Here is a 13,874-nt window from a genome sequence, read left to right as displayed (position 1 = left end):
AGTTACCTATATTCACAAAGACACTACTAGTACTATTGTCTCTCTCAAGTAGGCTACTCCTCGCTGCAGACTGAAGCTTGATGACGTAGTGGATCTAATCCCATGCGTATTGGATTTTAGTGACGTAGAGGATGTTTTAATGCGTATGCGTATTCATATTTTAATATTTTTTTATTACTGTGACGTACTTAACGGTCATTAATACAGTATATATTCATATACACACACACACACACACGAAAGCACGCAGGCAGACAGACAGACAGATAGACAGGCAGACAGACAGTTAGATAGAGAGATAGATAGACAGGCAGACACAGACAGACAGATAGATAGGTAGGTAGGCAGGTAGACACAGACAGACAGATGATAGATAGTTCTTTTTATGTTTATGTATCCTTTTTCTCTGTGAATTTGTGGGAGAAACTCAGGCTCTTCACTCTTTTATGGACATGCCTTGACATTTAGCTACTTGTTTATCATGGAGTTTTGTTTTCCTTGCCACAGTTGCCTTCAGCTTGCTCACAGTGGTTCTAAATAAAATCTATTATTTAATTAATTAATGTTTATACAGAATTTACAATCATATTTGACCAAACTACACAATGATGACTCTAAAACTTTATAGATCTTACGGTTTCATTTATTTATTTTTTTGTTAATGCATGATTTTCTGTAAAGCTGCTTTGAAACGATGTGTTGTGAAAAGCACTATACAAATAAAAATGACATGACTTTATCTTGAAATGATGCAGAGGTGGGTGCAGCATAAGAAGCATAAGATTGTAATTACCTTGCAAGTGATTCTGCTGTCTGAAAACCTTTTAAACGAGTATACATGTTTGCTGTTAATGCAACAACATCCCTGTGTACTCTGCAAAGATGTTTACACAGAAATTAAAGATTCAAAAAGTTCAAAGGTGCTTGCAATAGGCATATATCATCCTATATAGTTTCAAAACTGTCCAACATTTTACATTTTGAAATGTTTAAGATTTGAGAAACATTAATATGAACATGCATTTTACATACATTTTCAATATGTGTTAAGTAATTGCTTCCAACGGTGTGTGGCATAAAATTGTTTTTGTTAATTAAATTATCATCACTTTCATGAGCACTTTCATTAATTCACCAAAGAATATGACAAACCACTGACACATGATCTCAGCAATGCAAAACCAATTACAGGATCTCATACATTTTTGCTCAGTATGTCAGGAATAATGACACATATACAGCAACATCTAAAGTTCATAAGTGTGCATGAAGACCAATCACTGAGTGCGCCACAAAATGTTTCACAGGGTTTGAAAATCATAATGCTAGTCTAATATGAGACTACATTTCTGAGCTGGTTTGGGATTTCCCAAAAATATTCTGCCAAAATATCCTTATAAAAATGGCATTCTCATATTGGCATCAGCAGTGTTACATACTTAGACTTGAATAAATACACTGACATGCTTGTCTTGATAAAAAATACATTTTCACTTACAGGTAGAAGCCATTTGTGTAACACCCATACTGTAGCAATCAACTTTTTAAAACAATTTTAAAAGTTAAAAGAATAATTGGCCCAAAATGTAAATTCTGTCATCATTTATTCACCCTCATGTCCATTCAAACCTGTAAGTTGTTCTTTCATCTGTGGAAAACCAAAGGAGAGGTTGGGCACAATGTTCACGCTGCTCTTTTCCGTTAAACAAAAGTGTACAGTGTTCTGGATCTGTCAAACTCCAAAAATGACAAAAAAAAGAAATACATGCCAAGTCTTCTGAAACCATACGATCATTTAGGTTTGGAACAACATGATGGTGAGTAAGTGATGACAGGATTTCCATGCCTGATCTCATGCACATTACATGACTGTGCTGACAATTTAGCAAAATGATATTACGCAGCTCCTTACAAGTACCGCGACAGTTAAAAGTTGAAACCTCCACTGTGTGGTGCTAAAAGTGAGTTAAACCTATGTGTTTTGCTCTATCAAGATCTACCTCCCTTTCCTAAACCTTAAACCTAACCAAGTGTCAAAAAGAGCAAATGCGTCAAAGCAAACACATCATTTTGTGGTGCTCATATCACACTTTCAGCTCATGTGTCGACTCACGTGCAGGAGTGGACTGGGAAGAGAAATCGGTCTGATATTTTACATAGAAACTGGCCCAAAAGTTGTTTGGAGGGGTGTCACTGTCCTTTTCTTCATATCGCTGCCCCCTTCGGCATATCGCGGCACCATTTTGTGGCCCATTCTGCATAACACGGTGGCTCATTTCAGCTTAGTCCCGGTTCTCCCGATGGCCAGTCCGCCCCCGATCAGCCCCAAAGTGCATCGGCCCACCAGGAAAATACCTGGTGTGCCAGATTACCAGTCCAACCCTGTTCATGTGCTCTTCAGTATTTGTACCGCTTTGCATCACAAATGTAACGCTCTGTCAGTTGAACTCCCACGCAATTGGATCACGTATGAACAAGGCAGATTCTAAAATGTATCGCTGTAAATGTAAGCACTTTGGTAAAAGTATTTAAATGTCAGAAGATTGTGTGAGAAACAGGGTGAAAAGTCAGTGTTTATGAACTGATAATCTGCTCTTTTACTCGTGATTTGCATGAAAACGAATAAAAGTTGTTGTTTTAGCACCTCTAGTGTTCATTTCACCAGGAGACTTTTATGTACGTAATGAGGGACATAAAAGTAATTTAGCAAAAATATAGAAATATTTGAGATGAAACCAGGTTGGAATTTTCATTTTTGGGTAACCTGTTCCTATTCAAGTTGTTCCTATTCAATACTTGTACTAATATTTGCATCATTCTGCGATAAATCGATCATCCAGAAGGGAAGTATGGAGATTCACTGTGGTAGTTGTAGTCTGGACAGACTTTCTGGACCAGTTTGTAGTCCAGGCTGTAAAAGTATATATAGACACAGATGACTTTGAAAGGTTTGGAGCACAGCCACGACACATGACTATGGGTTTGATCCTGATCGCAGCTTTGTAACAAATCGTACCAGCAGTGATTGTTTTGCGTACTTTTTTCCACCTTCTCATGCTCCACCTTGCAGTTAAACATCCTGGACTCCACCGAGTGCAGAACAGTTTGTTGCATCTTCTCATCAAATTCCACCACTTTGGATGGAGGAACTAGCCCTACGGAGACATTACCCCCTCCGGTGGTGTTGTACTGGAAATAAACGCTGAAAGTTCCATTGCCGTGATCAACGATCTTCCCTTTGATGAACAAGTTAAAGCTTGTCATCTTCACTTTGCACTGGAAATCCCCCCAGCCAAACATTTTCTTCACTTTTCCACTTTTCACCATCAGCCTTTTCCTGGATTGTTGGGCGGATGGGTTTGTCTCCGTCAAGTTTGGCACCCAGTCCCAGAGCTCCTGCTCGGGACATGGGCGGAGTTTGTCAGACAGGGGGGCCGGGGTCCGATCAGCATCACGGACTTCGGGACTTGACCTGGCCGATGAGTCAGAGTCAGCACAAGGATGCTTCGTTGTTGTCTTTGGTTTGTCCATTTGTAGAGACCTGGGGCTCAAAGGACTCATTCCTTTGGCAAATCCGGTCTGAGAAACACAAAAGGAGACAAGAGAGGTGCTTTTTAGGAACACAAAAAAAATGTCTGGGTGCACTTTCATGAAAACACTCGCTGTCTGAATTCAACTGGAATGATTTAACAGAAACTCTGTTTTACTAGAGAGCTATTTTGAAAGTTAGCTCTTGGATTAATATTCCAAATATTCCAGTTTGTTCCACTTGTTCAATGCCACGGTTCAGCACAAGGGCAGTCTTGAAACAAATATGGCTGTACCAGTAATGCATAATTTAATTTTGGACATCAATATGAGATCAAAATGACCTACGGGTGTTTTATGGAAAGATGGCTCGATTTACAAAGGTGCTATGGCTGTTTTTGTCATTTTTGAAGCTAAGAACTAGTATTTAAAGGAATATTCCAGGTTCAATACAAATTAAGCTCAATCGGCAGCATTTGTGGCATAATGTTGACTACCACAAAAATGTATAACAATTGAAGTGAATGTGTCCAATTTTTGGAGGGTTCAAAGGCAGAAACGTGAAGCTTATATAGTCATTTTAGGGTTTGTTACATTGTCTATGCACTTCATGCTGTTTTCACAACTTATTGTCTGTAAACATCACCCAACATAATGTGGGACTCTCAGTTAAGTAAAATTATTTGAATTCTCCCCAAATGGGCTTTCGGTTATTAATCATATTGTCTCCTACATTCTTTATAATGCATTTTGGTTCTAATTAATATCTGTAATGTTATAATACTCTTGATGATCTTTAACACTTGCATGTTAAAAATCCAATATCATTTACATCACATATACTGTGCAAATTATGTACAGTATACATGATGTACTGTATTTTTAACATGCAAGTAAATATGTCCTACATATACAGTACACGTACAGTATGTGGTGCCAGTGGTGGTGGCGTGGTGGTGGCTAACGCACAGGGCTGTTAATCAGAATGTCGCTGGTTCAAACCTCACGGCCACCTCCATTGTGCCCTTGAGCAAGGCACTTAACTCGAGGTTGTTCCGGGGGGATTGTCCCTGTAATAATTGCACTATTTGGATAAAAGCGTCTGCCAAATGCATAAATGTAAATGTAAATGTATATCAAATACTGAACAGACAAGAGAATACTAAGACAGACAGAGAGACAGACAGACAAAAGGTGCCATATAGAAAAGATATTGTCCAATTCTAGCCTCCTACAACAATAAGCTTGTGAGATACAAGAAAACAATTGTAACAAAAAACATTTAGCTTGTTTGACTCATTTACATTTCAGAATTATTTTTGTGATACACAACACAATAAAAGACATGTAGCTTTTCTGTCAGAATGCTGTGAAACATAATTAAATTATTCTGGAGACTGACCGTTCTCCCAAACAGCTCTGGGCAGGATTATGGCTGTCTGACGGCAGAGAGGTAACTTGCCCAAACATGATTTAATGGTCATGTGTGCAAAAAAACAGCATCTTATTCTTGAATTCAAATATGAAATTATGCGATATGCTGGTTATGATGGAACGTTCTGTGAACAGAATGGACATTTTGTAGAGATCATTTTAATATCATCAGTGTTTTCAGGAGGATGCATGTTTTAGGTAATAGCATGTTTTCAAGGCATGTACCATGGTAACACTATGTTTTAGAACCAAGTACAATGGTAATAGAATGTTTTTTAGACATGCTCGATGGTAATGCCTTGTTTTTTTTTTTAGACATGTACTATGGTGATACTATGTTTTTAAGGGATGGTACCAATACAATACTATGTTCTTAAGCATGTAGGGGAAAACAGGGCTAAAGGCACACCTTAAGGAAAATTTGCTCCTTTTTTCTGGTCACAGTGTACCAATTTAAAGAAAAATTTAAAATAACCACTTCAGAAAAGGGATTACATTTGGCATTTCACATCATTTCAAGCATTCTATAAACAAATGAATCTCCACTGTGACTGGATCAGTCAATATGAGCTATTTAAAATCTATTTAGAACATTTAAGTAAAACACTTTGTTTTATGGGGGTCTTTAGCTCCTACAACAGGGTTTGCGCTTTTTACCACAAATGCTATCATTTCACTTATTGGACAGTTATTTAAATTTGTTATATAATCATCTTGAACAAAACTGAAATGGACAAATAAGTATTTTGTCTAAAAATAAATGTGGTAAAATCAGTGATTCCCATTAGCTACATTAATGTGCAACATTTAAAATATATCCAATATTACATAAAATTACTTCAAAATCAAACTATAGACATTGCACGCAATAATCTTATAGATCAGGGATATTTTGCAGTGCATAGTGACAAACGGGTGTTTAGGAAAGTACTGCGGTATTTTGGTAATACCATGTTTTTTTTAGGTGCAATGTTAATACCTTGGTTTTTAAGACATGGTAATACCTTTATATTCTTTGAAGTACCTTGGGATACCATGTAAATACCATGGTATATAAATATGATATTAATTTCGTACCAGGTACATATAGAGTGCATCAAAGCACCAAGGTATTACCATCACTTGACCAAGGTATCGCCACAATACATTGTAAAAATTAAATGTATAATGGCAATTTAATATATTGGTGTCTGGAACAGTCAAAGGAGAAATTAAATTCACCTGAAAAGATGAAATCACGACATACTGTAACTCAGCTGAAACATTCCCAGAGAGACACAGACAGAGATGAGAAAGAGAGAGATGCTCCCTGTGAAACTCAAACCAACCTAAAGTTGAAAAAGAATCCATTATTGCATTGAGAATATTAGTGAATAAATCAGGAAGCCATGATTTAACTTTATGAATCAATGGAGAAAACATAAACAGTCGGCTCTGTATGCAATAATCAGATGAAGGCAAAATTACTGCAACACTGGAGCAACTCCCATGAACATTTCCAGCAGGCAAAATCGAAACTTATGATATCAATATCTGTTTTCACAGAACTCTTATATTGGATATTTTCTCCAGGTGTCAGACACTTACATTCACACGTATTAATATGAAAGAGCAATAATCTGTTTTAGAGGCTCAAACACCATGTTGCCTCTTATTTCAATTAGGGAAAAATCGATCTTAGGTCTAAAGTATGAGCCAGACCAGATAAAGGCGAATGGATGGGAGGGAGGGAATCAAAAGGAGGAGGTAAGACTGGAGATAAAAAGAGGCAGACATCAACACTGCTGTTAGCTCGCCCAATATAACTAGCACTGTAAAATAAAAATCTGAATTTGAACAGAAAAAGCATGAAAATGTTATTCATTTATTTTATTTAAAGAATTATGCAATTAAATTTTATATAAAAATTACATCAAATTAAATTTTGTATATATATATATATATATATATATATATATATATATATATATATATTTAATTAAATGTAGGTAAATAGTACACAATTTGATGTAATGTTGTTATGAAATTGAAATGCATAAATCTTAAAAATAATTTTTTTTTTTAGAGTATATTGAAAAATTATATTTTAAGACAATGCATTCAATTTAAATGTAAAATAATGCTACATTTTTAGAAGTGAAAAGTATGATTTGAATGACCTTATAGTTAACAATGACAATTGTTATGTTTAACAAGACAACACATGTACATGTAAACTACTGTTATTTATATAGTGAAAAACAATAATTGGGCATTGCCTCCAGTGTAACACTGATGGTGTTTTGTGTTTATGTAACTGACACTGTACACATTTATACATATTTATTTGCCATTGCAATAAATCACTCTTTCTGAAGGGTCACTCTTGATGAAATTTAAGTAATGTATTACCGCCTGTAATTCTGTGGTTGATATCAGTATTTTAAAAAGTGTAAAGCAGAGTTTTGTACTCCCAGTACATTGGTATACAGTATTTATTATATAATTTAATGACATTAGTAGTGAACTCAAATATACAGGCACCATAATGACATCCCATAATGCCTATATCATGGTCACTGTATTGTTTGCTGTGTGCACTTCACTGTAAATTGAACAGGATAAATACTGCTATGTGGACATTAAGTTAGAGAATGATTTGCAAATAAAATGCAGAGTTCTGCTGAAATAAAACAATAAATGAATAGCAGCTTAATCTTGGGTTTAACTGGCCATTAAGATGGTTTCCATAGGTTAGGGTGGTCTTCTTTAATGGGTTTAGACAGGTTGACCAGCCTAGGAACCAGCTAAAACCTGTGAAGAACAGCAAACCATAAACTGATAGTCAAGACTTCATAGAAAGTCAAAAAACGGGAATTTCATCATATTTGGGATGCATTCAGGAGGTAAGTGAACTCTTTACTACTGGCTGTTTACGGATGCCAAGCAACGCAGCAATTTCGCGCCTTATGTGCAATCACAGTCAGGTTGTGCGTGTATCAGAATGTTTTTTCGTCTTCGCGTCCTTCCGCGCGGTTCTTCAGTTGTTTTCCCATGCAAGCATGCACTAGAGTAGACGGACGTCTTTGGCCGTTGCGCCGCGTTTTTAGACGCCGATTCAAGTTAAAAACGGATCATACGTAATTTATTTTTATTTATTTATTTTTGTATAAATAAAGGAATTATATTAAAACACGTTTCAGTTTTGATACCTTTAGGATTAGTTTTTAATTATGCCTGAAATTTATGATAACAATCTTGCACACATTCTTTTGGGATTTCTTGACTGTACGGCGCTGAACATTAAACCACATCAGCTTCAACAATCGCGGCAAACAGATGGATTTTCACCATTAATTAGCCTAGTATTTAAAGTAAAATGTTAATGCACTTACCCCATAAATGGAGAGGAGTATCATAAGCAATGTCAAACTCTGTGTAATCATCATCGTTCAGAAGTTTTCTGACACTTTATCTTCTCTTACGGCCTTTCCGATCAGATTCCCGATCAGATTAAATGAAGAATTCCTCGGGAGAGATGATCTTCCAGATGAATGGCTCGTGTCTGCGATGTGAAGCCACATGGAGACCTGACACTGATGCTCAAACGAGGGAGGAAACGCCCATGTCTAATAACCAATCCGACAGCACTTTATAATAATTTACATTAACATTAATAAGGCTTTAACAAGCATTAAACGTCATTAAAAAGATCAGTTGTACATGAATATTCAAATATGAATACGGGAGACAGGGGCTAGTTGTCACATTGTTTTTGAGCATGACATGGCTCATCCTAACATGAAAAATACCCTTGTCATTTTTGAACACAGTTAAAATACTGTACCTTCATAATATTGTTGACCCTCACCTTAATGTGGTTTTATTATGTTTCACTTATTGAGCTTTTGTGACAGATTTATTTCTAAAATGAAATTACTACTGTATCAGTAATCAACTGAAAATATAATGCAGCAGTAGTAAATTATTAGAAAGTGTTAAAATGAATAACACAATATCCTCATCAGTATAGTGATGCATGCAAATATCCCCACAAATATACAGTTTGGATTGAGAAGTGCTTACAATTTGAGAAATGGAAAAGAAGTCTGTCTGATTCACTAATAAAGTACAAACACACACACACACACACACACACACACACACACACACACATGTAGTGTTTCCATGTTTTATGGGGACTTTCCATAGACATAATGGTTTTTATACTGTACAAACTTTATATTCTATCCCCTAAACCTAACCCTACCCCTAAACCTAACCCTCACAGAAAACTTTCTGCATTTTTACATTTTCAAAAAACATAATTTAGTGTGATTTATAAGCTGTTCTCCTCATGGGGACCGACAAAATGTCCCCACAAGGTCAAAAATTTCAGGTTTTACTATCCTTATGGGGACATTTGGTCCCCACAAAGTGATAAATACACGCTCACACACACACACACACACACAAATTGTGGTGAAATAAATATAGCAGAAAAGATTAAGTACTTTCTACATTGAATAAGTGAAAATGTAAACATGAAAATATTTAGTAATTATTTTTATTATTCAAACATATACAAATGAATGCTCTAGCTCAGTGGGGTATGCATAAGTCTGTTCCAATTACGCATTTCAAATAAACGTCATAAATTATGTTAATATCTAAATCACACGCACCGAACTCTCTGGCACCAACAATCATCCATGCAATTATCTAATCAGCCAATCATGTGGTAGCAGTGCAGTGTATAAAATTATGCAAATACGGGTCAGGGGCGTCCGCTTATGTTCACATCAACCATCAGAATGGGGAAAAAATGGGATCTTAGTGATTTGGAGTGTGGCATCATTGTTGGTGTCAGATGGGCTGGTTTGAGTATTTCTGTAACTGCTGATCTCCTGGGATTTTCACACACAACAGTCTCTATAATTCACTCGGAATGGAGCCAAAAACAAAAAAAAACATCCAGTGAGCGGCAGTTCTGTGGACGGAAATGCCTTGTTGATGAGAGAGGTCAACAGAGAACGGGCAGACTGGTTCAAACTGACAAAGTCTATGGTATCTCAGATAACCACTCTGTACAATTGTGGTGAGAAGAATATAATCTCATAATGCTATTCTGGGATGCGGGTTGGCACTGTTTTGGCAGCACGAGGGGGACCTACACAATATTAGGCAGGTGGTTTTGAAGTTGTGGCTGATCGGTGTATATATTTATATATACATTGCATCCGAAAAGTATTTACAGCACGTCACTTTTTCTACATTCCAAAATTGATTAAATTAATTATTTTCCTCAGAATTCTACAAACAATACCCCATAATGACAACGTGAAAGAAGTTGGTTTGAAATCTTTACAAATTTATTAAAAATAAAAAACGAAAAAAATCACATGTACATAATGTACTCACAGCCTTTGCCATGACACTCAAAATTGAGCTCAGGTGCATCCTGTTACCACTGATCATCCTTGATGTATTTCTACAACTTGGAGTCCACCTGTGGTAAATTCAGTTGATTGGACATGATTTGGAAAGACACACACCTGTCTATATAAGGTCCAACAGTTAACAGTGCATGTCAGAGCACAAACCAAACCATGAAGTGCAAGGAATTGTCTGTAGACCTCCGAGTCAGGATTGTATCGAGGCACAGATCTGGGGAAGGGTACAGAAACATTTCTGCAGTATTGAAGGTCCCAATGAGCACAGTGGCCTCCATCATCCATAAATGGAAGAAGTTTGGAACCACCAGGACTCTTCCTAGAGCTGGCCGACCAGCCAAACTGAGCAATCGGGGGAGAAGGGCCTTAGTCAGGGAGGTGACCAAGAACCCGATGGTCACTCTGATAGAGCTCCAGCATTTCTCTGTGGAGAGAGGAGAACCTTCCAGAAGAACAACCATCTCTGCAGCACTCTGCAGGCCAGACGGAAGCCACTCCTCAGTAAAAGGCATGACAGCCCACCTGGAGTTTGCCAAAAGGAACCTGAAGGACTCTCAGGCCATGAGAAACAAAATTCTCTGGTCTGATGAAACAAAGATTGAAGTCTTTGGCCTGAATGGCAAGTGCCATGTCTGGAGGAAACCAGGCACCGCTCATCACCTGGCCAGTACCATCACTACAGTGAAGCATGGTGGTGGCAGTATCATGCAGTGGGGATGTTTTTCAGCGGCAGGAACTGGGAGACTACTCAGAATCGAGGGAAAGATGAATGCAGCACTGTACAGAGACATCCTTGATGAAAACCTGCTCCAGAGCGCTCTGGACCTCAGACTGGGGTGAAGGTTCATCTTCCAACAGGACAACGACCCCAAGCACACAACCAAGATAACAAAGGTGTGGCTACGGGACAACTCTGTGAATGTCCTTGAGTGGCCCAGCCAGAGCCCAGACTTGAACCCGATTGAACATGTCTAGAGAGATCTGAAAATTGCTGTGCACCAACGCTCCCCATCCAACCTGATGGAGCTTGAGAGGTCCTGTAAAGAATAATGGGAGAAACTGCCCAAAAATAGGTGTGCCAAGCATGTAGCATCATACTCAAAAAGACTTGAGGCTTTAACTGATGCCAAAGGTGCTTCAACAAAGTATTGAGCCAAGGCTGTGAATACTTATGTACATGTGATTTTTTTTAATTTTTAATAAATTTGCAAAGATTTCAAAAAAACTTCTCTTTCACGTTGTCATTATGGGAAATTGTTTGTAGAATTTTGAGGAAAATTATGAATATGAGTATGCGCTGTGAATACTTTCTGGATGCACTATATATACACACACATACAGGCTTATGGCAAAAAAAGTTGGGAAACGCTGGTCAAAGTTTATTGAAGTACCATGTATCAGATTTCTTAAGTAAAAGTTACTGTAATAATTGAAATGTTTGTTACATTTTCTCACTGTCTTTAATCAATATTATGTCAGGGATTTAAGTCCTGAAGACTTTACTTAAAAACATTACTTAGAAAAACTGTTAAAAATTGTGAAATAAAATAAAAATGTATTCCAGTGCATAAGATATATATATATATATATATATATATATATATATATAAAAAAAGTACATAAGAAATATCCTATATGCATGTTTAATACACCTGCATTTATTATTTGTAGGTCAGAAAACATATACAAGCTGTAAAAAAAAAAAAAAAAAAAGACAATGGCACTTTACAACATGACCATAATCAACAAATATCAGCGATACCACTTTGCAATGTTTCTAAACATTTCTGTACACTTTAAAAGAAATCCATATGATTTTATAATACTTATTATTTACAAATCAAACTAAAAGGTAAACATTAATTTCACCAGCTGCTAGCAGGACGGGCAGGTCAAATGACTCTAATGCAGCAGCTTATTAAAATGGGGGGAAATTTCGACGAACAGAATATTGACCAATGAAGGCATCTTCTATACGTTTTCAGTGGAAGTCTTAGTTGGATTCATAGAACGATTACATTTTAGGAAGGATATCAATTCACACTGTTGTCTCAATAAAACGGGTTGTCAAATTCAAATCAAATACAATTCAAAGATTAGCTTAGCCTTTTATACACAATATTTATTTTAAAGAGATACAGAGCAATGTATAATAATATGTGGATATATAAATGAATTACTTAAAAATCTGCTTAACAATAAAATCTCAAGCCTACATACCAAAATGAGTTGCACAGTTTTTGCACCTGTTGTATGCGAGAGAAACATTTTATGACTATATTTATGATCCCATAATATCTTACAATAAAAATATTTATATTTCAGGTCTAACAAAATTGCTACACTTTTATAATGGCCCCAGAAAGAATCTGCATGCATCATTTACACTTAAAAAATTATGAATGTCATTGAAAAAAGTAGCATTAATTGTAGAGGAATGTTTCAGGGTTCAAAACAAGTTAAGCCCAATCGACAGCATTTGGGGCATAATGTTAATTACCATGAAAAATAGTTTCAACTCACCCCTCTTTATATAAAAAAGAAGCAAAAATCGCAGTTGTTGCGCTAAGGCACTTACAATGGAAGTGAATGGGGCCAGACAATAAACATTAAAATACACATTGTTTCAAATGTACAACCACAAGATGTAAAAATGATATGTGGTAACATGATTTTGGTGTGATAAAATAGCTTACTAACACATCTGTGTAAAGATATATCCAAAATGAGGCGATGTAACACCTATAAACCCTGTAATCGAATTTATGACAGTAAAATTATGTTAGCATGTAAAATGTTTAAGTTTTGTGGCTGTACTTTTAAAACTGTGTATTTTAGTGCCTCACTGTAATCACTATTTTTTCTTTTTTAAATAAAATTAATTTAAATAATAAATACATTTATTATAATTTATTGAAATAAATTATTTTTGGTAGATATCAACAATATCCACATGTTGTCAACTGAGCTCAACTTAATTGAACCTTGAAGAAAAAAAATTATTGAAAGTCTAGTATCATTTGATTGCAAATGCCAATTGTTTGCTTTTTTGTGGATTTTATCCCCAATTTGGAAATCCCAATGTGCTCTAAAGTCCTGGTGGTGGCGTAGTGACTCACCTCAATCCGGGTGGCGGAGGACGAATCTCAGTAGCCTCCTTGTCTGAGGTCGTCAATCCGCACATCTTAACACGTGGATTTTTGAGCACGTTATAGCGGCAACCTAGCGCGTGTGGAGGCTTCACGCACAACTCGCCAAGCGCCCCACCGAGAACCACATTATAGCGACCACAAAGAGGTTAACCCAAAGTAACTCTACCCACAATAGCAACCGGGCCAATTGTTTGCTTAGGAAGCCTGACTGCATTCACTCAGCATGCCCTGGATTCAAACTTGCGACTCCAGGTGTGGTAGTTAGTGTCTTTAATTGCTGACCAAGCCCGATATTGATTGCTTTTTTTTTATTATTCAATGACATATA

The 13,874-nt window shown here is 36.6% G+C and overlaps 1 protein-coding gene across 1 annotated transcript; it reads right to left on the bottom strand.

Moving 5' to 3' along the window:
- Positions 1 to 2,787: 2,787 nt before the first annotated feature.
- LOC127657794 (neurexophilin-1-like) lies at positions 2,788 to 3,531 on the bottom strand. The gene has a single exon (XM_052146707.1). It carries the CDS (start codon positions 3,529 to 3,531, stop codon positions 2,833 to 2,835), a length of 699 nt encoding a protein of 232 aa, XP_052002667.1. The 3' UTR covers positions 2,788 to 2,832.
- Positions 3,532 to 13,874: the final 10,343 nt, after the last annotated feature.

This window comes from Xyrauchen texanus, chromosome 17, assembly GCF_025860055.1.
Source record: "Xyrauchen texanus isolate HMW12.3.18 chromosome 17, RBS_HiC_50CHRs, whole genome shotgun sequence".
NCBI classification, from domain to species: Eukaryota; Metazoa; Chordata; class Actinopteri; order Cypriniformes; family Catostomidae; genus Xyrauchen; species Xyrauchen texanus.
Note: the sequence above shows the minus strand (reverse complement) of the source record. Positions and strands in the feature narration are given on the sequence as shown.